Raw genomic sequence first — 24,599 nt, 5'->3', positions numbered from 1 at the left:
GGGAGGTGTTAAGCAGCGAACAACCGCTGCTTAACGACCGGCGCTGAATCACCCCCAATATCGCACCATAAGACATAACTGTAAAGCAACACTTTTACAAGAGAGGCACAAAAGATCATAGTGGAACTATTTCAGCACCAAAGGCAGAATAAATTTGATTTGAGGAGCAAATAATAAAGTTCCTGTACCTTTCTCGCAGACATATGTGATTATATAACTACCATTTCTCCTTCAAACATATAATGATGTCAAATAAAATCCCCAAACCTCAAAAGTTTGCAAAGAGTTATTTCTTTCATATCTCCGGTACTACAAGAGTTCAGGAAGGTCGGGGATTAAAGCGATTCGGTGCTTTGTGCCCTAAAATTACTTAGTATCCGTGACTGGTTGGAGGGGCCTGTGTCACTGATTGCCCCAGCAGCACTTTTTCGTTTTTACCAGATATTTATATAGTGCACACATATTCCGCAGCGCTGCACAGAGAGTATTTAAACATTCACATCAGTCCCTGCCCCAGTGGAGCTTACAATCTATATTCCCTACCACATGTACAGGCACACACGGCCATTCTAGGGTTCATTTTGTTGGGAGCCAATTGACCCACCAGTATATTTTTGGATTGTGGGAGGAAACTGGAGCACCCGGAGGAAACCCACGCAAACACGGGGAGAATATACACACTCCGCACAGTTAGAGCCAACAAACCCATGACCTCAGCACTGTAAGCAGTAATCATTGCCCTGTCCGTGCTGCCCTAACACATCAGGCAATAATCAGAATCTATATCACTGCCCAATTTGTCGCTGTGGCTACTCTACTATAGACGTGGCTGTAGTAGTGGGCAAAGAGAAGTGTTAAGCTGGGTGCACACTAGGTGATACTTTGAATAATTTTTCGTTTTGAGCTGAATCGGTAACATGAAATCATCCGTGTTTTCAAGAGTGTATGCACTATGGCTCGCTCCTGTGCATCGTTCCAAACATGTTCTCACCTGCCTGCAATGCAGAAGATATACCTGAACAAGAGGATGTTTCTAGATGAGGCCACAGAGCTATATATGTATATATATATGTATATATATATATATATATATCATGTCCTGCAACACATCACCTATTGTTTCTCCAGCTTAATAGTTGGCTCTTCCACTGACGCCAATATTGTACTGAGCAGGCCGTGCAAAGATTTTAAAAAAAATTTTTTACCTCTCCAAATAGTATAGCTGGCTCAACTACCCTGCTACAATAACAAATGTAAAGCCATTTCAGAGGCTGAACCAATATTCATGACAGCGCAGCCTAATAACTGGATGCACCACTGAGATTTAGTGTCTACATCCTCTGTATGCACAGCAATCTCCACTATAAGTGCTGTGCTGTGACTGGCTGACATATTCGGTTCTCGTTATGCTCTCTGAGCGGAATGTACAGTAAGTGCACTGGTTGATGTGACACAGGTGAACCTAGGTTACAAAGAAAGTGGAAATCAATGAAGAAAGCTCCGGAGGAAGGCATTTCCCAGCACATGGGGAATTATAGGTGGACATGGATGGACAGGCAGGGGCGCATTACAATGTTGTTCTGGGACTATCAACACATCTTATTTATATGTATGGAATCCGGCTTCTCCGTCTGTGGAAAATGTCTTATTTTCAGATAAACCAGAATTTGATCTATGAGCCAGATGTTAGAAGAAATGACAGGATGGACTGGTGTTCTGTGGGTCACATTATTATAATGCTGGAAGGATTCTGACAAAGGGGGGGGGGGGGGGGGCGTGCTATGGTGGATTGGCCATAGACCTTTCAGGGATGATTCCCAGGAGGCCAACACACCCCGTGAGGCCTTCTATTAGCCAGTGTTGCCCTGCTCAGAGTAGTGGCCTTGTTCCACCTCCTGCCTTCAACATAATCAGCCTTTGTGGGAACCCATCTATATCCATTGTGACATCTGCTACAGAATGACAGGAGTGGGTGCTAACGGGGGGTTTATCAATGTCCGGGTGTTTCTGGGCACCACTGGGGAGGGGTAGAGATATTTGTGACATACAGCGGGATTATAGTAATGAGTTGATTGTGGTTTGTCACCGCATCTTAAAGGTCTGGGAGCCACCAGATTGCCAAGCATATTGAAAGCAATGGCTTCCACACAGGTATAGTGTTGTATTAATCCCACCTACTGTATATGATGTTGGTGCCGCTCTAGTGAGGCCACTTTTTCCAGGACCACTTTAAGCTCCAAATCCGCCTCTGATTACACATCATTTGCGGGTTCCTTACTGTGCGGAGGGCGCACGTTTCTGCAAAATTAGGGCAATTTTATTTACACTTGGAGTTTGAGGTCTTCTAGTTCCATCCTAAACTTTTAAATGGAGTGATTTGCCATATGTTCTGAAAGAGTAAAGGCACATACACACTGGGCGACTTTGAGCTGAAAGCCGCTCAAAACAGCATGTTTGAGCGGCTTTCAGTTCAAAGCCGTCCAGTGTGTATGCCCCAGCAATAAACGATGAGTGCTTCTGCATGCATACCCTCCAACATGACCCATTCCATAGGTACAAAATGCTCTGTTCCTGGACTTCCCTGCCAGTGGCAGTTGCAGAGATGGGGCTGCAGCACAGTCCAATATTCAAAAAGGGGAGCCACACCTAATGCCACGTCAAACATCACTGTCCTGGATTTACTGGCAGTTGATGTGACACCCCACCCCCCCTTTGAATTTTGGACTATGCTAGAATCTAGCCTCTGTAACTGCCACTGGCAGGGAAGTCCAGGAACAGAGCATTTTGTACGTAACGGAATGGGTCATGGTGGAGGGTATGTGCACGATTCCGCATCATCGCTGGGAATGCCGCTCATCTGCTGGTGATACCAGCAGATGAGCGGCTTTGAGGACAGCTTTGCATAGCGCTGTGCAATGCAGAGCCATTCTCTCCCCTCCGTCAGCACCGGGCAGGGGGAAAGCTGCTCAGTGTGCATGCACTGAGCGGCTTTCCCCAGAGATGAACGCTATCATCGCTGTCCGTACATGCTGGGCATAGTCGCCCAGTGTGTATGGACCTTTAAGTGATCTTATTTGTATTACGTGAAGTCACAAATAAGGCTAAAGTGAGAAAAAGCTTCATTTTATTTATTGAAAGCATGGTACTAAATAGAAGGTTGGTCTTTAATGTGAATTTGACACAGTGCACTCTGGGTAAATTTTCCCACAGTGTTGCCGTGGCATAGGGAGAAATCACTCTACTTTAAATCCGCTGATCGCCCATCTGGCAAGATTGCTGTAAAACAAGGCGTACTATGGCTGAAGTGTTGCGCACTTTGCAAACGACCTCTTTAACTAGCTGAAATTATATATTTCTTTTAAAGTCCTTAAATGTGTTTATTTCCAATGCTCAGTCTAGCATTCACTGCCAAGCTACATCGCTGCCTGTCTTTTCTCCAACTCCTCATTACACATTCTTCATTTCACAGGAATAATTTGCTCAATTTGGAGTCTTTTCAATTCCTGTCTACATGTTCAAACTATATGATGTTATCTTGACTAATAATATCACACTTTGAAATTATTCAGATGAAAATGTATCTTGGTACTGCTGTCTGATGCAATGATATTAATATTAATAAATATAATAATTGCATCAATGTAGGATTATAATTATGATATCCCTGTACTCCGCAAGTCACATTTTGAGTTATCTGTTGATACATCTTGACATCTTGACTAACGCCATTATCCAGATGGAGGTAGCTGCTGAAATCCTATGTAGGGATTACTGCCAAAGAGGTGTCTTCCCCTGCCGATTATCACAATTTCAGTAATTGCATTTGCGGCCCTGCACTTGCGGCCCCATGATATTGTGCATTTTGGCCCTTCTGAATTACATAGTTTGTAATATCTGCTAGTGTGTATGCGATGCATGCTCCTGTGGGTCATTAATGACTAGTCCCATCTGTCGTTTGTACTTGGAGCTCGATTTGACTATATCGTCAATAACTGCATGTTCAACAGGTGGCCCGGTGACATCTATTAACAAGATCGTTCAGTGTATTTGCACAATATCGTTCACCCGAAAGTTCAAGGGGAAATCATTGACGATATCATCCATAGACACTATTGTACAGTATGTACGCACCTTCAGTGTCAAGCTGGGTACACATTGGATGACACCACAAACGATGCAATGTCATCAACGATTTCCCTTGAATTGGCTGAAACTCACTGACAAACGATACAGAGCTGAACCTTTAAACAAACAATATTATTCAGTGGCCACAAACAGGAGCAGGGTGCTCTTGAGGATAAAGTCAGGATTTTACTGCGTGTACGGCCCGTGGGCGTGCACCTCATTAACAATATAGTGCGTACCGTACACAATAGACCAGGGCTGGGCAATTGCGGCCCTCCAGATGTTGATGAACTACACATCCCAGGATGCTTTGCATTCATTTTGCTATGTGGCCATGCTGAAACTGATGCAAGGCATGCTGGGATGTGTAGTTCATCAACATCTGGAGGGCCGCAATTGCCCAGCCCTGCAATAGACGATATGAAAAAAAACATTGTTAATGATATGATTATCGTGCAAATTGTCAGGGCCTAATTAACCAATAGGCTGATTAGGCTGCAGCCTGGAGCCCTGGGTCTTGGAGGAAGCAGCTCTGGCACAATAGATTGTGCTGGGATGGGAGAGCTTCCTGGTGTCGCTGGAGATGAGCAAGGTCTCCTGAGATCTCCCCCAGGAACTGTGGCAGCAGCGGTCACTGTTGCCAGCATTGCTAGGGCAATGAAGTGGGACTATGAATGGAGCTGAGGCCCAAGCCTGTTACAGATTTTTAGCTGAATATGAGAAGTGGTGGTGCACTTCTGTATTAGCCTAGCGCAGCTGGAACTCCTAATCAGGCCATGCAAATTGTTAACGATAATCATCTAGTGTGTACACACCATCAGAATTAATGGTAAATTCAGCTTACTGTAAAGCTTCTTGCCGATACAGACTCTTATTGGAGAAAGTGTTCCAGCAAGGCTCTCCTTGTTAACTATTCCAAACAAAAAAAATGTCATCATACTTTTCCGGCCCCACTAGTCCATTGGAACCTACTATAATTTACTGCAAAAGAGGCATTTCTAATTACAGTACTCATACTGTATACCACCGGGGACAGCACTTGGGAACCTGTGACAGTAGCACAATTGCTTATTACTCAACACATTGTAAAACACTTTCTGCATCTGGCATGTGAATATGTGGATTTGCCTAATTTAGGGATGTTGAATTGAGTGAAAAAATCTGATTTCTTAAGAACACAATTAATAAAAGCAGTAATAGCTCTATCTGAAAAAGTGAGTGAAAATATGAATTACTCTCTAAAGAATTAATATATATTAATTATAAAACTACATACATGCTTAAAGACTGTAGAAACTAAAATTTAGAAACTCTTAGCAATCCAAATTAGCCATAAAGTAATAGTTAATAAAATATAATATGTAAGGTCACTTTGCTTTAAGAGAATAGGATAATGACGCTTTCCTTTAGTACAGGGACTGATTGGTCTCTCTAAGAAGGAACCAGAGTAGAAACTACCATTGGTGCAGCAGGTGTTGTGCACCGGGGCCCCTGAGGACTAAGGGGACCCACCGCTGCCCCTGTCACCCTCTTCCTGTCACACTCTGCCACCTCCTGCCTCTCCCTGTCACCCACTGACGTAATGCATATTGTGACATTTGGTTCTGGTGGAGGAGGGGGGCCCAATTAAATTTTTGCACCTGGGGTCCTGGGCCCACCATTCGCTGCCACTGGAAGGAACCAGCAGTAGCCAAACCATCACTCCATGTTCACACTGCCCAGGTTGTCAGGGAAAATGTCTACATGGGAATGGGAATACACCCATATTTTTGTAGTTGCCCAATAGGTCATTTACTATGGATATTTAGTTAGTCTCTTTTCTGTTTCCTAAGTATTCCCCCCCCCCCCCCTGCTCCTCTTCAGCAGCCTTGAAGGAGGACCAACAGCTGAGTCAATTTCTATCTACAGTATATCAAATAACTGATAATCTGGCCTTTTTTATCCAGAGCTTTCAAAGTCTTTATTAGACCCAACTGAGTGGTAAATGTATTAAGATGGAAGTTTTATTGAAGATGATATTCTATGAAATTCACATTTTACAGACCACCTAGCTGGTGCACAGGTGTAGCCATTGCGAAAAGCGTGCTGCATTCATTTCTAACCGACACACTCTACAGATCCGCAGGTAGCCTGGAAAGCATAGACCATTACTAGCTTTCAAGGACAGTTTTGGCCACCCTTGTTTTAGAAGATAACAGATAGAATCTGATTGGTTGTTATGGACAACATTCCATCTTCCACAGAACACCCATATTAGAAAATGTACCCCTAATGTGAATCTGAGGTAAATAATGTTATGTGGCTCAACCAATGGAGCGTACATGACTTTTTCTCTCTAGTAACATAGCCAGACAGCAAAGAGTTTTGCTGAGCACTGACTGTGATTAAATACTTTCAGTTTTGATTTTCAAGAATGACCATTGGGGACATTTATGAAAAGTGGGAAGTGGTTTTGCTCACTGTAACCAATCAGATTCAAATTTATTTTTATTATAGGAAATGAAAGCAAACCTCAGACTTGTTGCTATAAGCATCACCAATATACTGTACTGTATCAGATGCAGGCGGGATGTTCGATGCAGAGGAATGATGTTTTCTTATGACAGAGACACTGTAACGATACAAAGAATGTGTATGCAGTGTTTCAAGGGTTGACTCGCTAAGCAGCGGTATTTCGCTGTTTAGCGAGCCTGCTAACGCTGCTTGCAAATGTGGCACCTTGCGCAGACATATTGCCGAACACAGTTATGTACAGAGACGCTCAGCCGCTTGCACAGGACGCCATACTTAGATGGAGAAGCTCAGAACCAGGCCAAATGGGGTAAATTTACTAAGATGGGAGTTCTGTTGAAATTTTTTTGTCAAATTACCCCAATGTGTCCTGATGAAAGAAATCTACAGTACATGAATAGATAGGGGAGAAACAGACAGAGCCCTATAACAGAGGAGGACGTTCTTTACACTTGCCAAACGCATGGGCAGTACTGTACTTGTCCATGTAGTACAGTACTGTATATCTCCTGCAACATGAATGGTATTATAGAGGCTGACTGTGAAAATGATAATATCCGTATCCTTTACAAACACAATAACTTAGCACATTACATTACTTGCCGTGATAACCTTACCAGGAACTTAAAGAGACTGTAGACAGAACAATGAGAACGCTGACAATTAATAGTATTTATATTTTCAGTGAATAATCAAATGCTTGCACCACAATACAATATAGTTCAGCTGTCCCTTGCTTTCTAATATACGACTGTATGCGATCCAAGCAGTGAATGCGTGAATGAAAGCGTCTGGGTGAGCTGTCTAATGAATAAATCAGTGGCAATGATTAAAAGTGAAAATGAATAAACAGTTGAATAACTTAATTTATGAGGTTGTTTAAACAGTGCAGATCTTATAAACATGGCAATGCGCCACATCATTTCCGCTAACAATCAATAGCAGGAAGACTGCAAGTGCTTGGCTGGGTCTCACTAGACCTGATTAGAGTACTGTAAACTTCATTTAGCAATGCCGGGTACAGCGGAGTGTCTGACTCAAGGTCGGGTCATTTAAGAGGCTGGAAAATGGGAATGCAGCATTTCCAAGCACAGTCGCACCTATTTTAGAGCTTATTTTGGCGTCTAATTAATGAGTTGATGCTTTTTGAATGTATGTGTAAAAGTTTTGTCATACAATACTTTAGGCTTTCATGTAAATGCTGAGTTGTTTGTATGTCAAGAGAACACAAGAGTAATTAGTATCTTGAAAATGTGATTAATAAATGCATGGAAGCAATCATACCTCCCAGCTTTCTGATGTGCTGCAGCGGGACACCTGCAGCCTTGAAATTTGGGAACGTGGCCTAGCGACAAGAGGGTGTGTCATAAGAATAAAGATCAGGCCCCCATTTTCTCGTTGTGGGGGCAGGGCAAAAGGCTCCGTGAGCCTCTAGCCCTGCCCCCAGACCCTCTGCCCTGCGTGAATAGACGCTGTGTGCTTCACCTCCACTCAGCTGAGTGACAGTGGTGACAGAGGTGACTGCCGGCTCCGGGTGGGACGTGGGAATGTCCCCAAAAACGGGACTTTCCCGCTGAAAGCGGGACAGTTGGGCGGTATGTGTAATAAAATATAGAAACTCCTCAATATCGATAATTTGCCTCTTTAGTAATCAAGTGGGGATCTTCCTTCCTGCAGTTAAACGCCCAGCGTTATCATGACACTGGGTGTTACCACGATCCAGCACCGCCACTGGCCCGTCCGACTCCCGGTCCTCCCTCCCCGCTGCGAACAGCCCGGCGAGTGTGTAACTTACCGTGGCCGTTTGCTGTCGGGGTTTGCATATGCGCAGAAATGCGTATTCGCATACCCCAACCATTGGGGCAGGGGCACAAATTTATATCACTGCGAGCGATCTTGAATTGGCCCCTACGCTGTTTCTTTCTGCACACAAACATATTCACAAATAAATACGTCAACATTGCATAAACTAACTAATATGGCGTTGGCCAATTATAAAGATTTTGAAGAGAAATCAATTTGTCTTTCTCCTACTGCATTCCATGCTATTCTATACTACGTTCAGAAGAATCTTTCAAATGTTTTTTAAAAAAAAATAGCTGAAGCCTTAGAAATTTAATTGTGCAGGTGACATTTTCCTCTACTCCTACTCCTGGACTTTTTAAAAGAACATTGTGAATTAATGGAAATAAATAATAGAAATGATTTCAGTAAGAAATAAAATACATATTGGCCTTTTGTACCTGAATCAACCTACCGTAACTAATGCTAAAAGATGCCTTTTATATAATAAAATAATAAAATTACATACATAGAATTGTGGGAGGAATAATATGAATACTTTTCAGTTGAATTTTAAACTGGTGAGAAAGATGTTGAGTATAAAAAGCTGCATTTATTGGCAGCCTTCGCTATTTGTTGAACATGGAAAGCTTTATTGCTACTGTAACAGGACCAGCCACTGCTATTTGTTGAATCTAGAAAATGCAACAATGCGCTGCAAAAATCATTTTTGTTCTCAAAAAGTTGTAACATGCTGTTAAACACGCAGCACATTATGTGATATTAGATGGCCAAGAAAGAAATACTTTTTTTGATTATTCAGATGGACAGTACATTATATAATGTTCTGGCAAGCACCAAACAATTGTTTCCACATGTAAAATATGTTAAGTTGTTAGATCTTATTGACAATCATATGATGCTAAATGCTGCAATAAAATCTACTCCATATGTTTATTCTTATTTAGGATACTTGCACTTTTCATAAAACTAACAAAGTTGTGACATTGTAAACACCAGTGTTTCTTAAGGTGGGTACACACGGAACGATGTCGGAAGCGTTCCGACATCTTTAACGAGTGTATCAAATCGTTCATCGTGCATACACACGGAACAATTGGATACACTTGACAAAAGATTTGTCTATGATCTTCCTGCATGCAGGAAAGATCATAGACCATCGTTAACGATGCACGGAACGATTTGAACGATTGGTCGTTCCCATCGATCGGGAACGCCCACATCGGGCTTCAAATCTATCCGTGTGTACCCAGCTTTAAGCTGGGTACACACGGGGGTGATATATTGCTCAACAATGTATTGCTAGCAATATATTGCTCAGTGTCTCCTTTTCATCAGCGACCTGAGATGGTAGCTGATGAAAGGGAACCTCTTCTGGGGGGAGCCGCAGAGGGAATCAGCTGGTCGCAGGAGCAAGCTCCTGCGACCAGCAATCATAAGGGGGCTAAAACCGGGAGCGCACATCTGGCGATTTATCGCCGGTGCACACTCCAATCGCGGGCAATATGGTCGCTAAGCGACCATATCGCCAGCAATTATAGCCCGTGTGTACACACCTTTAGCCTCGGTCCTCAAGGCACTCTAACGGGTGGGGTGCGGGGTGTTATCCAATTAGTCCATTTTGGGGGGGCTCGACCATTAGTAAAATGGTTTTCAGTTTTTTTTCACTGATGCAGTTTCAAGTCGAAACTGCGTTGTTGAAAAAAAAAAAACGGTCAAGAATGAACACAAATTCACCAAAAACATGTAGATCAGCAAGTAATTTGCTGATCCAGAATTTCTATTAGTTGAAAAACAACACTTTAAATGAATAGTTTGAATCTAAATTCAACCTAAAAATGAAGAAAAGTGCAGTTTTTATGAATATAATTAAATATTTCCCGAAATGGTTTTAAGGAAAGCCATACTTGAACACAGGTGACTTAATTAGCACAAAAAGAAAAATGGGTGAAATATCCCTAAGGATAAATTTCCAGGTGCTGCTTCGGGCTTCTCTTCAAATGGCAGCAGTTTTATTTATAGGGATAGTCAGTCCTATATAAAAGTACCAAAAAAAGACAGTTTCTTCTTTTTGGGGAATTAATACCTCAGTGATTTTGATTTAACCATCGGTGCTCAGGCATGGATATCCTTAAAACATGGACTGTTACTGTGACATGAAGACTAGGGAGGCCAATCCCGGGATCTGCGGGATCCTGGGATTTAGCAAAAAATGTACCGGGATTTGAAACCCAGGATATTTACGGTGCTGCCGCATGCCAGGACTATCCGCGTCTGTGGCTGGGACCTGCAGACGCGGTCCCAGCTCTCCTACTGGCTCCTGCTGCTAATGAAAACGGACCCTCACAAAATGGCTGCCCTAAATAGCAGACCATTTTTAAGAATAGTTTTAAGGACCTCACCTCCTCTAGCATCCTTAAAAAAAACTGTCTGCTGTATGGGGGCAGCCATTTTGTGATGGACAGTTTTCATTAGCAGCAGGAGCTAGGAGGAGAGCGATGATCGCAGACAAGTGAATCTGCGGGTCCCGGCCACAATGTGGTAAGTCCCGGTAGATGCAACGGCGCAACAATAGCCCCCGGCGCCCACAATTTCTCAGCGCCTCCCCGCAACCACGGGGTCTGCTGGGCTATTGATATGCCACTATATATATATAGCAGAATAAATGCGTCACTCCTGGGGCTTCACCGAAAAGAGTTTAATGGCGTTAGTCAACGGCGTTTCGGGACACTTCCTGTCATCTGGACAATGGACAATGTCTTGATGACGGGAAGTGTCCCGAAATGCCGTTGACTAACGCCATTAAACTCTTTTCGGTGAAGCCCCAGGAGTGACGCATTTATTCTGCTATATACTTGGAGCACACAGTGTTTTCACGTGCTTGCACCCGGGCACAGATCACTACAAGCCACCACCTGTTGGCGGAGGAGTGCCAGACCCCTGCCTTTGTACTATATATATATATATATATATATTTTATATACAGGTATATATATATATATATATATATATATATATATATATATATATACATATATATGCAATTTTTTTCAAGTCCTGCCCATGACCTTTCCAGGACATGCCCACTCTATGTGTCAACCACACCCACTAAGAGAACACCCCCTCTTTATTTGGTAAATGGAACAGCTGCATGTAAAGTAGATATTTTTGTGTATGAAATAAGCACTTTATGCCAGACTGATCAGTGCAAATGTTACGTATCATACTGTACGTTACAAAAGGTCCACTTTTTTTAGTGCTGACTATAATGTTTATGATGTGCACAAAGCCTAGAATAAGAGAAGGAAATGTTAATGTACACGTACTGTGGTTGTGTAAGCTGCTTCAGGATCATCTTCTAACACTCGTGAAAGGCCAAAATCGGAAACTTTGCAGACCAGATTACTGTTGACGAGGATGTTCCTGGCGGCCAGGTCCCGATGCACGTATCCCATGTCGGAGAGGTATCTCATTCCTGACGAAATCCCTCGTAGCATCCCCACCAGCTGGATGACCGTGAAATGTCCGTCATGTTTCTGCAATAAATTTACGGGACAAGACAAAGGCAAGATTAGTGTTCTGTTTACGTGCTCAGAGAAAAGGCTCACGAACAAAAACTTTTGTCTTCTATATTCATCTCATAGGGGCCAGAAGCACTAAGCTTCAAAAGTGATAAAATGGAGAGTGATAAACAACCAATCAGCTCCAACCTGACATTTTTCAAACACAACCTGTGGCATGGCAGATAGGAGCTGATTGGCTAGTTGTTTATCACTCTCCATTTTACTACTTTTGAAGCTTAGTGCGTCTGGCCCATGGAGAGAAAGTCCTGAACGATCAAACGTACGGAGGGGTTACAGAACCAGAAACTCTTGGAAACAAAATTATTATAAAGGTTTATATCTACAAGTATTTACAGTATATCTAGTAATCCTAATTTATTACATTTTTAGATGGTTTTATGATAAACTCTCTACACTAAAAACATTGGTTACGGTATAGCAGGTGGACCCTGTGTAAATCAACCATGTTATGATCAACCAACCTTAGTCGAACCGGCTAGTTGGACACCTAACCATAGTTGACCGCGTCTAGATCAACAGTAACAGAAGTTAGACAAAAGCGTTAGAGCGCAGAGAGCGTGGTCAACGATCACATGGTCAACAGGAGTTGTTGACTTTTTTGTATATGTGCACATTGTCTCCTCGCATGGCTTTCGCTTTGGCACAGTGCCTCCTTACACTCGGTACACTAATATAATTTCACTCTTTGTCCACTTGGATAGTAAAGTATGAACCAAGTCGACCTGTGACAGTTGGCACCAAACAAACCACGCTCCCGTCGCTCTAACGCTGGCTTCTAACTTCCGTTACTGATGATCTAGATGCGGTCAACTATCTTTAGCTATCTAACTAGACGGGTTCAACTAAGCGTGGTCATTGACAGGATAACAAAACATTACCTACAGTATGACTGTCAGTGTAGCAGTTAGTTTTCATCCCCTATTTCAATTTACATCTGTGCAGTAGCCTCACCTATGGAGCCGCAACAGACTGTCACCATGTCACAGTAGGTCATCTTATAAGACACGTGGTTTGCTGACGTGGCAGGCTTTTACTACACATGCCCAGTATGGGTTCTGGACATGCGCAAAGGACTGAACATTGATAGTTTGCGCTATGTGCCTCCCCTGCATTTTTAACACAGATCTCTAAATGATAAGTTTTTAGCATAAATCAAAACATGACAATTTTTAGGTCATGAAAAAAAAAACACTCTCCAAATGGCTGGCACACATTATTGTGTCGCCTCCCTATCATGGCCTTCTCCCTATTAACCGATCATGCACCACTCTGACACTGCATCTGGGCGCACTTCAGCTGTATCTACAAGTATTGCCCACCTCCCAGCTAGCTCACTGGGCGCAGGGACAAATAAGGGCTATTTGCCATAGCAAAAGACACTCATCGTAACAAGAACAAATTGCCCCTTTTAATTCAACCTCTGAAGGCGATTCAGGGCGCTATTCAATCCTGGGGGGAAATAGTGTCCTTCGCCTATTCAATGCTACCGTTACCGACAGCATTGAATTTAGTTACCGACAAAACTGATCCGACTTTAAAATAAGTCGGATCTATTTTGTCGGAAATGGCCGCAGATTGACGAATTCACGGCCATTTTTCGACAATCCGTGGACTTTCGGACACTCGACAGTCAGTACATTATATACCAACTGTCGAGTTCTTGTCAGAAGGAACAAAAAACGGACAGTCAGAATCTGGGATTGAATACCACGCTTGGTATTATGAGAACAGTATAACACAACAACCATAAAATTACTGTTTGTCACTCAAATACAACCAATCTCAAAAATACATGTACATTTCTAGTTTTTGTCAAATCAACTTTATATATAATATGGCAGATTGATATTTATAGCTACATACATAGTAAGCTATGAGGAATAAAAATACTATCACAATATATAAAATCTATTTAGCGCCAGCTGTGCAGTCCTTACCCTACAATAACATGCTTCATAATATACTTTCTTATCAAAGTGCCACCTCCATCCATCACAGCGGAGATAAGACTCCATTATGGCAGGGGAGCAGGCAGGGGGCAACAGCTAGGAGGTTAAAAGCTCAAGAAAGATAGTTTTATGTAGTGTGCTAGATTTAATGGCTAGACCAGCACAACACTGAGCTAACATACTGTATATAAAATACATAGCTGGAACACTAATATAAAAAATAATACTGTATCAAAGTAGTTTATGAAATAAATTGTTATGCTCTTGGACAATTAAGTACAGTATACAGGTACTTAAATTACTGCAAAAAGTTAATATATAGATGAGTTTTACACTTGGTAAAGCATGTCACCATTGTGGAGGCATAAAATGATATAAGGGGCAATATTCAATTGATGCCGGATCCATTTTGCCGGATTTGACGATGATTGACATTCACCCAGCTGGCGCTCGGACCGGGTGAGTGCGGCAGCGGGAAACGGCGGTAGATGGCGAGAACCGAAGAGGAAGTCTGGATGGAGCTGGGTGAGCTGCTCTCACCCGGCTCGGCGTCGAGTATGTACGGGAGGGTGCTGGAGGGTGCGGGCAGTGGAGTGAGGGTGCGGGCTGTGGCGGACAGGAGGACGGCGCTGTGTAAGCTGCTGCTGCTCACCCGGCGTCGTCCTCCCTGCCGCAGCAGTTTTGGCTGTGTTTCCATCAAAAGCAGGTGAATTAGCGGCTCTTCCGTCAATCCACCTGCTTTTCGGCATGTCGAAACATTTCGACATGCCGGAAAAAAAAGCTAAGATTGAATAGGTCGGAACCCCTTCCGATGTATTCATGTCGAAAACTGCCGTCTTTTCGGCAAGACGGCAGTTTCGACACTGATTGAATATACCCCAAGGAGTCTAAAATAACAGACAACTCAACAGATTTTTCAGACTCTTTAAATCACTTAATGAGATTAGAGAAGTCATCAGCTTGATGGTCAGCAAAATGGAGTCGTGACCCCATGCTGAGAAGGTCAGGACCCACAGTTTGAAAACCACTGCTCTACCTACCTCAAAGGCTTCAGCTAGACAGTAAATGGCTATCAACATGCTGATTGATGGACAGCTGGAGCTATACACCAGTTAGAGTCTGACAGCCACTCACTGTATGGAAGCATGTTGAGAGATGGCGCATTGCTTTCCCCAGATTCACTAATGTTGTTGAGAAGGCCCTGACTGTTTACATTGTGCATTCAGTGTTAATCCTAATGTATTTATTGTTTTTTTAAATGAACTCCGATTTTTTACTGTATGTAGTCTTAATAAATATCATGTGAATTGATGCATATTATGAATAGTAATGCTTCAGTGAAGTTAACAATTTTAGTGAAAAAATAAACTCTGTTCTCTTGGATACCAATGTAATATCACTGTTTCCTAGTCAGTTTTCATGGATACTAGGTCAGCCAAAAAATGGCTGCCTAGGTAGTCAACAGGAAGCATAGAAAGAAAACCGAGGGCTGATTAAGCATGAGGTGACATAAACCACCAAAGGAGTCTGAGCTGTCTGCACTTTAGGTCTGTGACTGACAGGGTGTGATGTGATGACAAGATCAGGATAGCCAATTAGGGATCAAGGGAAGAGTTCCTTGAGCTAGGAATAGGCAGGAAGTCAGGTGATCTGCCTCTCTGGTCGGATTTTCCCCACCCTCCCTCCCTCCCTAACTTTCTATCTCGTTGGCGGCGGTTTAAATGAATATCATATGAAGATAGTGGGGTGCACTCTCCCGACATCAATATGTCGCTAGCCCATGACCCTTGGACGGGTGGGTCGCGAGGGGAGAGTTGGACACCAACGATGTATGAATAGTGTGTTGTGACCTTACCCCTCTCTCTTTTCTATGACCATTCTTTAGGGCCGCCACCCCTTTTATAGTTATAGCTGTCAATTAATAAATTTGACATCATATATTTGAAACGCCAGCACTTGTGTCTGTCTCGTCATTTTAGTATTAAGTTAGTTTAAGGTTTTAGATAAGTTTATTAAAGTGTGGGGCATAAAGATTATCGATGGTGAGTTTGATGTTTGGGATCAGCAGAGCACAGTCTGTAGTCAAACTGAACAATGATAAAGTATGATATACAAAGCACAGAATAATGCATCAGTGCTGTAAATTTACATGACAAAAACAGGCATTTTAATAAGTCTTTTGCAGATTTAAGAACACCTTAGGCATAAGCGATCCCGAATACAGGCATGTAAATTAGCGCTTTGAAGTGTTTTCTTCTGAGCTAAGAAGTAACTTAGATAATGTTATAAAAGGCTTATTGTTCTTTTTGCTCATTTTAAAGTAGACATATCTGACAAAGGGAGCCGCTTGCCTAACAATTACATTATTCTTACAAAATTAAAAACAAACATTGGACAACAAGGGATTCCAAATATTCCATGTCTAATTAGACAAGCTGTATTTGTGTATTTGTGCGGAAAACACTGTTCCAACTCTGAAGACACGGAGACACATTCATTTCCTGCTTACTAAGGGGTCACTTATACTTCTCTCCTGCATGTTTCCTGTCAGGGATGATGAAAATGTCATATCTGCTTTGTTATCGGTTTTTAATTAAGATGTTTAATGCTCAGGATATTGAATGTAAGGGATGTGTTGATGCTTACATACTGTTAAAGACGAGTTGCACACACGCCATTTTAGGATAGTAGGGCCGCCATCTTGGTTCGCAGAGTTGAGCAAATAAAGTATTATACCCGAGTCTGTGTAGCAAAGTGGACCATAAGCGCAGCCATACTAATACACATAAATTCCTAATACCATACTTACACGAAATAAAATATAGTTAATTTAAGGTTTAGTGCACCACACATAGGTTAATCAACAATACACAATTATGTCTGTATAATGTTTAGTATCGTTATGTTCCGTTTCTCATGCGCAGCACTCCGGTCGTAGCGAAAACTTCGCAACTCATAAGGTCCGATAATTACGGACAAAATCCATAATTCTATGTACTATTTCTGTTAGAGCTGTGTGAGACAAAGGAATCAAGTTATAACCGGTTCTTGTTGCTTTTTACGACCCCGACGACGATGCCAACACACAAAGGACACCAAAGTACACTCCCCCTGCACCAATCCAAATCAAGTGTAATACTTTGCTCCAATCACTGAGGATTGGACATTCGAACCCTTGACCAATTACAACGGCCTTTGACACCCCCTTCTTGGACCCTATAAAATAGCTATCCCTGAGCTGGCTCGGTCACTTCGGCACTGCATTTATCCCTCCACCATTGACCGGGCTAAAGTTCTATTTGAACATAGCGAGCTCCGACCAGACTGCGCTGCGCATATCTGATGAGACGGTAAACGGTTGCATTCCTTGTGCTTTCTTATATTGTTTATTGGCTGATTGTATTCTGTACTTGTTTTCTTTCCCCTAGTAGTATTTGACTTGTATTAGTATTGTTAAGGGAATTGTATCACGTGTTATCCTGTATTTCTTCTTTCTGTAAACCCCTTTTGTCCGCTAGGGACTAAATACACTATTTGGAGAATCTATCTCCTCCCTTTGTTATATCCTTGTCTCGAGTCTCATTCGCATCTGGCGATAAAGGTTTATTGCGGACATTGTCCTTAAAAGGTATTCGCAGCTAAGGGATTAACCCCTTCACGACATATGACGTATATATACGTCATATGTCGGTTGCGGGGGAATCAAGCCAGCTCACGGAGTGAGCTGGCTTGAAAGAGAGCAGGTAATGGCTGTATATTACAGCCAGGTCCCTGCTCTCACGGCCACGAGCGGCGAGTTCGCCGATCGTGGCCGTTTAACCCTTTAAGCACCGCGGGCAAAGCGCCCGCAGTGCTTAAATAGCTGATCGGAGGGGGGGCGCCCCCCTCCGGCGCCGATCGGGGCCCCCCGCAGCGAGATCGGAGGGTGCCGATCGGTTGCCATGGTAGCCAGGGGTCTAATGTAGACCCCTGTGCTGGCCGTGTATGCATACCTATTACATCCTGCCTCAGGCAGGATGTAATAGGAACTGCATAAAATCACTACGTTCAGCCATAGAGCTCTATGGCTGAACCTAGTACAGGCGATCGCGCCCCCTAGTGGTCAAGTACACTAGGGGGCCTTGTAGTAAAAGTAAAAAAAAAAAAAAAAAAAAGTTTAAAAATAAAAAAAAAATAAAAAAATATTAAAAGTTCAAATCACCCCCCTTTCCCCATTTCCCAAATAAAAATAAATAAAAAATAAAAAAAATAAACATATTTGGTATCGCCGCGTTCCTAAAAGTCCGATCTATTAAAATATAACATTAGTTATCCCGCACGGTTAAAGGCGTAAACGGAAAATAATCCCCAACGCCAAAACTACGTTTTTTGGTCGCATCGCGTACCAAAAAAAAATAACTAAAAGAGATCAGAAAGTCGCCCATATCCCATAATGGTATTAATTAAAAAGTACACTTCAGCCCGCAAAAAATGAGCCCTCACCCAGGTCCGTAGGTGGAAAAATAAAAAAGTTATAAGCCGCAGAACATGGCGACGCAACGCAAATTAGAAAAACCGTAAAAGTTGCGATTTTTTTTTTTAGTGGTAAAACATAACGAAAACTATATAAGTTTGGTATCACCAGAATCGTAACGACCCATAGAATAAAGATAACCCATCATTTTAAACGAACTATGAACTCCAAAAAAACCGTAACCAGCGCAAAATTGTGCAATGGCGTTTTTTTTTTTTTTTACCCCACATTGAATTATTTCCTGATTCCCCAGAATATTATACGGTATAGTAAATGGTACCATTACAAAGTACAACTTGTCCCGCAAAAAAAAAGCCCTCATGTGTCTATATAGCCGGAAAATTAAAAAAGTTACGCTTATTTGAACGCAAGGAGGGAAAAAAAAAAAAAATTACCTTAAAAGGCAATGTCGTGAAGGGGTTAAGTACTGCGAAGGGGTATCCTATTACTGGTACTGATCCAGCGTGTACAACATACAGAAAAGGTCCGCTACGCTGCGCTACGCTTTGTTCGCACGTAGCTAGGGATAAAGGGTACGCAAGTTACGGAAAGAGTACGTAAACTGCGCATTTCACTTATTGTCCTTCTGGTTATATTAATATCAGCATTAACAATAAATAGCTACCTTAGTCACACAATCACATAACTGATACTTCACTACTTAACTTTGTAACTTTAGGATCTGAAAACATGCCGGATATTTGCAGAAATTGTGGTAGCACACATTGGAAGAAGAAAATATAATGAATCTAGTGATAATAAAATAAAATTTGGATCCTGATGAGATACACCTGATTTTAATATTTTGGTACGATGGCACACCAACATCTGACTCAGGGCCCAGATGTACTAAGCTTGAAAAGTGATAAAATGGAGAGTGATAAATCACCAACCATTCAGCTCCTACCTTCCGTGTCACAGGCTGTGTTTGAAAAATGACAGGTAGCGTCTGATTGGTTGGTTGTTTATCGCTTTTGAAAGGCTTAGTACATATCACCCCCTGTACACCTTACAGTGCATTCGTCCTCCGTACTATAAGGAGTGTCTCCTGAGCGTTACTGTGCCCTAGACACACTGCAGTACCTACAGTCACCACTGTGTCACCCAGAGATTTAATTACAGTTTCTTATATAGCGCAGTATATTCCTGAGGAGAGGTACTGGGGGTACTAAATACAAAAGTCTGCAGTTCGCTCCTTCTTTACCTGGCAGAAGTATCATGTCTCCTACCTGTCAGCCCAGCACAGGCCACAGGGTGCTGGGCTGTGGTGGGTACAGTTAGGCTGCTACTGGTTAGCAGCAATAATCTCCTCTGGCTGTGTGTATGGTGAGGTGGGTTCCTCTGGGGTACTGGTCACAATGACTGTGCCCCCCCCCCCCCCCCAATCTCTGGGAAAATGTTGCCACTCCTGTGGTGCTGTCGGCGGATACTTTGCAACACAACAAAAGAGAATTTACTTGGTTTTGTTTAGTAAGGAAACTCTGCCACGCCTTTTTACCTTTAGCCACAGTTCCTCAAAGTACTGGGCCTGGCCATCCTCACTACTGACCTGGTGTTACCACCCCATGATGCTACATAATCCACTGCCACCACCGCATATATCCGCAGGCCGGAAATTGCACATTACCTGCATTTTCATGCTCCTTGCATTCTGGACCTGTTCATGCTGTATGTTCCTGTATTGTATACTTATTGCATTTACTCTGTATTGACTCATAATGAGTCCTACCTGGTTAATATGAAAACAACTGGGGAAGCTACTCATTGTGGGAAATTATCTGTGTGCAGGTGTTTATTATAGACACATACCAGCAGTTGAGTCAAAAAAAGTCCAATTACTTATCCTGCTGTGTTGGGTTATTGAATTATAGCAGATATAGCCGTACTCACTGTTACACACGTCTTGCTGGTGAGTGTATGTAGACACTGAGTAATGGTGCACAGAGCCGTGCCTAACTAATTTGATGCCATAGGCCAAGCCAGCTGCTAGTTCTGCCCCTGACCCTGCTCCCCTCTCCAAGGACAGCCCCCAGCAGCACAGATAATAGCAGCAGCCATAAAGATGCATATCAAATCTCATTTTGGTTCCCTGTGCCAACAACAGCATTGGCACCACTCCATTTTTTAAAAAAGGACAGCGAATGGCATGTTCTTACTGGTAAGGGTCGGGGCCACATGAGAGTAACCCTAATTCAAATTTTGCCTGGCTTGCATACACAGTGGCTGGCTGGTTTAGTGGCTGACTGCCTCAGGCTGCAGCACCCATGTGATGGCTGCCATTCCCATAATGCCATTAGAGATTATGTCACATGGTTATCACACCCAGTACCAGAATTCTGAAGATGGAGACCCATAGTGGGTGGGAGGGAGAGACAGCGCTGCTGCTTGCACATTGTAATAGTAGCAGGTGCTGTCAGATGGCACTGGTGAGGTGATTGCATCTGATGCCGGCTGTCAAGCTGAACCAGCCCTAAGCTTGCAATGAATGCCTCCAGGAATTCTAAATGCCCTAGGCATCTGCCTAGATTGCCTATGCCTAGGGCTGGCTCTAATGGTGCAGGATAGTGGAATAGTTGTGGATCGCAGGTCTCTCTGGAGCTAAGTCTATGGGATATGTCTTCCACTGTGATTCTCTGATATAGTAAAGAACAAGATGCCCATGCTCAAGAGATCTCGGGTGAGATTCTATGGTTTGCGCTAAATGCGCATGTTTTATTTGCGCACCACATCGCCGCAAATCGCCTTTTTCTAATTCGCACTTTTCAGCCAAAATTCGATTATTTAATGTGATGCGCATTGGAGGCTGAAAAGTGCGAAGAGGGGCGATTTGCGGCGAAGTGGTGCGCTCTATTTAGTCCTGAAAATGTGCGATTTTCATGTCTGAAAATCGCACATTTGCAGGACAGCGCAAAGTGTAAAAAAAAAAACTCGCAGGACTTTGACAGGCGCTGAGATGTTTCCTCCTCGGCGTCTCTGCACAGAATGATTTCTGGGCCAATCAGGAGCCGAGAAAGTCGGCTCCTGATTGGCCAGAAATCATTCTAACTAGAGACGCCGAGGAGGAAACATCTCTGCTCTAGATGCGCTGAGATGTTACTTCCTCGGCGTCTGTATTCAGAATGATTTCTGGCCAATCAGGAGCCGACTTTCTCGGCTCCTGATTGGCCAAGAAATCATTCTGTGCAGAGACGCCGAGGAGGAACCATCTCAGCGCCTGTCAAAGTCCTGCGAGCCGGGTAGCAGATGGGACCAGCGCTGTCACCGGAGAGGATTCCGAGGTCGTCGCCGGGGACCAGGTGAGTTGGATTTGCTTCCTTAGGTACCCCTGGGGACTACCTCGGATCCCGGACCCCGGATTCTGCAGCCCAGGAGCCCCGGAACCCCAGGACCAGCCCCGGAACCAGGACCAAGGCCCCGGAACCGGACTCTTCTGCCCTGGAGCCCCGGAGCCCGGGACCGACCTACGGGCTCAAGGTAGGTAAGTATCAGTGTGTGTGTGTTTTGTATGTATTAAACTTTTATTTTACAGTGTGTCAGTGTGATTTTGTTAACTATTTTTTGTACTGCTGAACTACAAGTGCCAGCAGGCCCTTTAATGCCCCGCATACTGGGACTTGTGGTTCTCCAAGTCCCAGCATGCGGGGTAGGCTTGCTGGGACTCATAGTTCGCCAGTATAAAACAATAGTTTTACTTCTTTTTTTTACACAAGCCATCAGCCCGATGCCCACCGCCCAGGGGCATCGGGGACAGCCCCGGACTATCAGCATGGGCTGGTAAGTCCTGGAGGGGGGGGACCCCTTCATTGGGGGGGTCCCCACTTCCCCAGGACCCCTGCCCATGCTGACCAGCCAGGGGGTTAATGCTTTGGCCGCGGGAGCTTATATAATAGGTTTCCCCCGGCTGTGGCATTACCCTGCTGGCTGGTTGTGTCCGGTGCTGGTTCTTAAAATACGGGGGACCCCTAGTCACTTTGTCCCCCGTATTTTGGGAACCAGCGCCGGACCTTGAGCCTGGTGCTGGTTTCATGAAATCAAGGGGACCCCGATTTGTCGGGGACCCTGATTTTATGTCACCAGCACCGGCTCAGTGAGCCCGGGGCTGGTTATACTCGGGCGGGGGACCCCGCGCTTGTTTTTTTTTTATTTTAACCCTTTATTTTATTTTTTACAGCAGAACCCTGCACAGAACATTGCGATCTGTGCAGGGTTCTGGCTAATTCGCCAAACAGACCCTGGTCTGAAATAAGTGCGAAAATTAGGCACCTAATTAATGCGATGTGCAAATGCGCATTGCATTAAATAAGCGACTTGTATACTTTTCTATACGAAAACATCTGGATGCGATAAAAATGCGAATTAATCTCGCAATTTTTATCAGCATACCTTAACGCACATAATATGCGATTTCAGTCCCTTAGCGCATCACATTAAATTTGCGATTTCTATGAAAAATGCGATATCGCCATTTTGTGGTCTAATTATTGCAAAATAAGCAAAATCGCATCCCATAGAATGTCACCCCTCATGTCCATCCTGGGATTGAGCATGACTGGAGGATAGGATGACTGGAGTCTGTGCAGCAGTCAGGGGTGTCTTAACCCTTTGCAGTCCAATTATTTTTTGAACTTCAAATAGTCTGGTTTAAATGTTTAAATTAATTGTATATTTTTTATTAATTCAAAAACGGTCTACATTGAATATTGAACGATGTTAATGTTGTTAATTTAAAGTGTCTCGCCATTGGATCTGCTACTAGCGCTAGGACTGTTGAGCCTGACTAGACATTGGACCTAAATGGGTTAAGAGAGGAGGAGGCCCGTGTGCAGCCTCCTCTGGTTGGGCCCCCTCCTCTCTGCCGGGAGCAGTAGATTCTGAGCACCAGAGCGCTCAGACTCCACTGCGTATGCGCAGATCCACCAAAGAATGTCTGCCACACCATTTTTTCCGGGACTTTGACAGTTCTCCTGCTGCCACCGCATGATGACATGATGTCCAACATTTAGTGCGACCGCTGAACGAGGAGGACAACTGGGGGAGGAGGGATGCTGGCCAACACTGGCCAGTGCTAACGGGATTGCCATGAGCAACATTATATTTTGCTCTGCCTTAGGCTGCTCTAGGGCACCTATGGTTGCGGGGCCCCTAGGCAGTAGCCTACCCAGCCCAGTGGTAAAGACTGTCCTGGTCAACGTTAGGTTAACGCTAGAGAGAGCATGTATATGTGGCCTGTGTCAGGGCCTCAGGGTATTCTGTTTACAAAAATTACCTTTTTACTCTCCCTAAAGACTTCAGGGCCTAATTCAGCAAGTATTGCATATGATAAGCTGCTTGCAGCAGATTAGCCTATGTGATCCTTAGCAATGCAAATGCAGGGGGAGGTGCATACCACGCCGCGCCTGCCTTTGCGATTACATTTAAGAGGAAACAGGCAGCGGCGATAGCATTTTTGCAATGCAATCACAGGACCCACCCGGCACATGCACAGGATGGGACCATTGGGAAACTGCGCTGTTTATCGCGTCTGAATAATGCTCTCTGTCAAGAAAATGTGGCTATAGTAAAGCGCGGCACATTAAAAGAATCCTTACAAACATTAAAAATCAGTACGTCTGTATTTTTACTGAAATTATTATTTTTTATTTCTATGTGCAGTTTTATAGATGACTTAAATGTCAGCAGAAGTGTAACGAACACTGATGTGTGCATTGTTTTACCTCAGAATGGCTGTGGGTGTAACAAAACAGTGCAGTGGCAGTGACTGACAAATACTCTTTTTTGCAGAACGACTAATAAATAATAAGATTAATGGTTCTATTTCAGAAACTCTATAAAAAAACAGCTCCTGTGGTCATAATAAGGTAACTTTTATACTCTTAGGAAACTGTTGGTTTCCAGACCCAAATGCCATAGTCATGTCAATCAACTTGGCTACGGACAGCAATTTAAAAAAGTAGCATCGCAGGACGGCCTCACGTATGCGTACTATGGGTCACACGCATGCGCAGTCTATTGGTTATCGTCCGGGCCTGCGGGATAAGCTGATAGGAGATAAAAAGATCACCCTGGATTTTGGGGAATTATAAAAAGAGTCGTGAATGGGAAAAGAACAAGTGT

General features: G+C 43.5%; 1 protein-coding gene across 4 annotated transcripts in view; it reads right to left on the bottom strand.

The window, feature by feature from the left end:
- The window catches only part of EPHA6 (EPH receptor A6), a 698,400-nt gene that overhangs the window by 54,914 nt on the left and 618,887 nt on the right, over positions 1 to 24,599 (bottom strand). For all 4 annotated transcript variants that reach the window (XR_014470285.1, XM_083171949.1, XM_083171946.1 and 1 more), the window contains one exon: positions 11,766 to 11,975. Coding sequence is in view for 3 of the 4 variants with exons in the window: in XM_083171949.1 (XP_083028075.1) it covers positions 11,766 to 11,975 (210 nt within the window). In the remaining variant the exon portion in view is untranslated. The remainder of the gene's footprint in view (positions 1 to 11,765; positions 11,976 to 24,599) is intronic.

The sequence above is a fragment of the Crinia signifera genome, chromosome 2, assembly GCF_055691185.1.
Source record: "Crinia signifera chromosome 2, ASM5569118v1, whole genome shotgun sequence".
Taxonomy (NCBI): domain Eukaryota; kingdom Metazoa; phylum Chordata; class Amphibia; order Anura; family Myobatrachidae; genus Crinia; species Crinia signifera.
The sequence above is the reverse complement of the archived record's forward strand: the minus strand, read 5'-3'. Positions and strand labels throughout refer to the sequence as shown.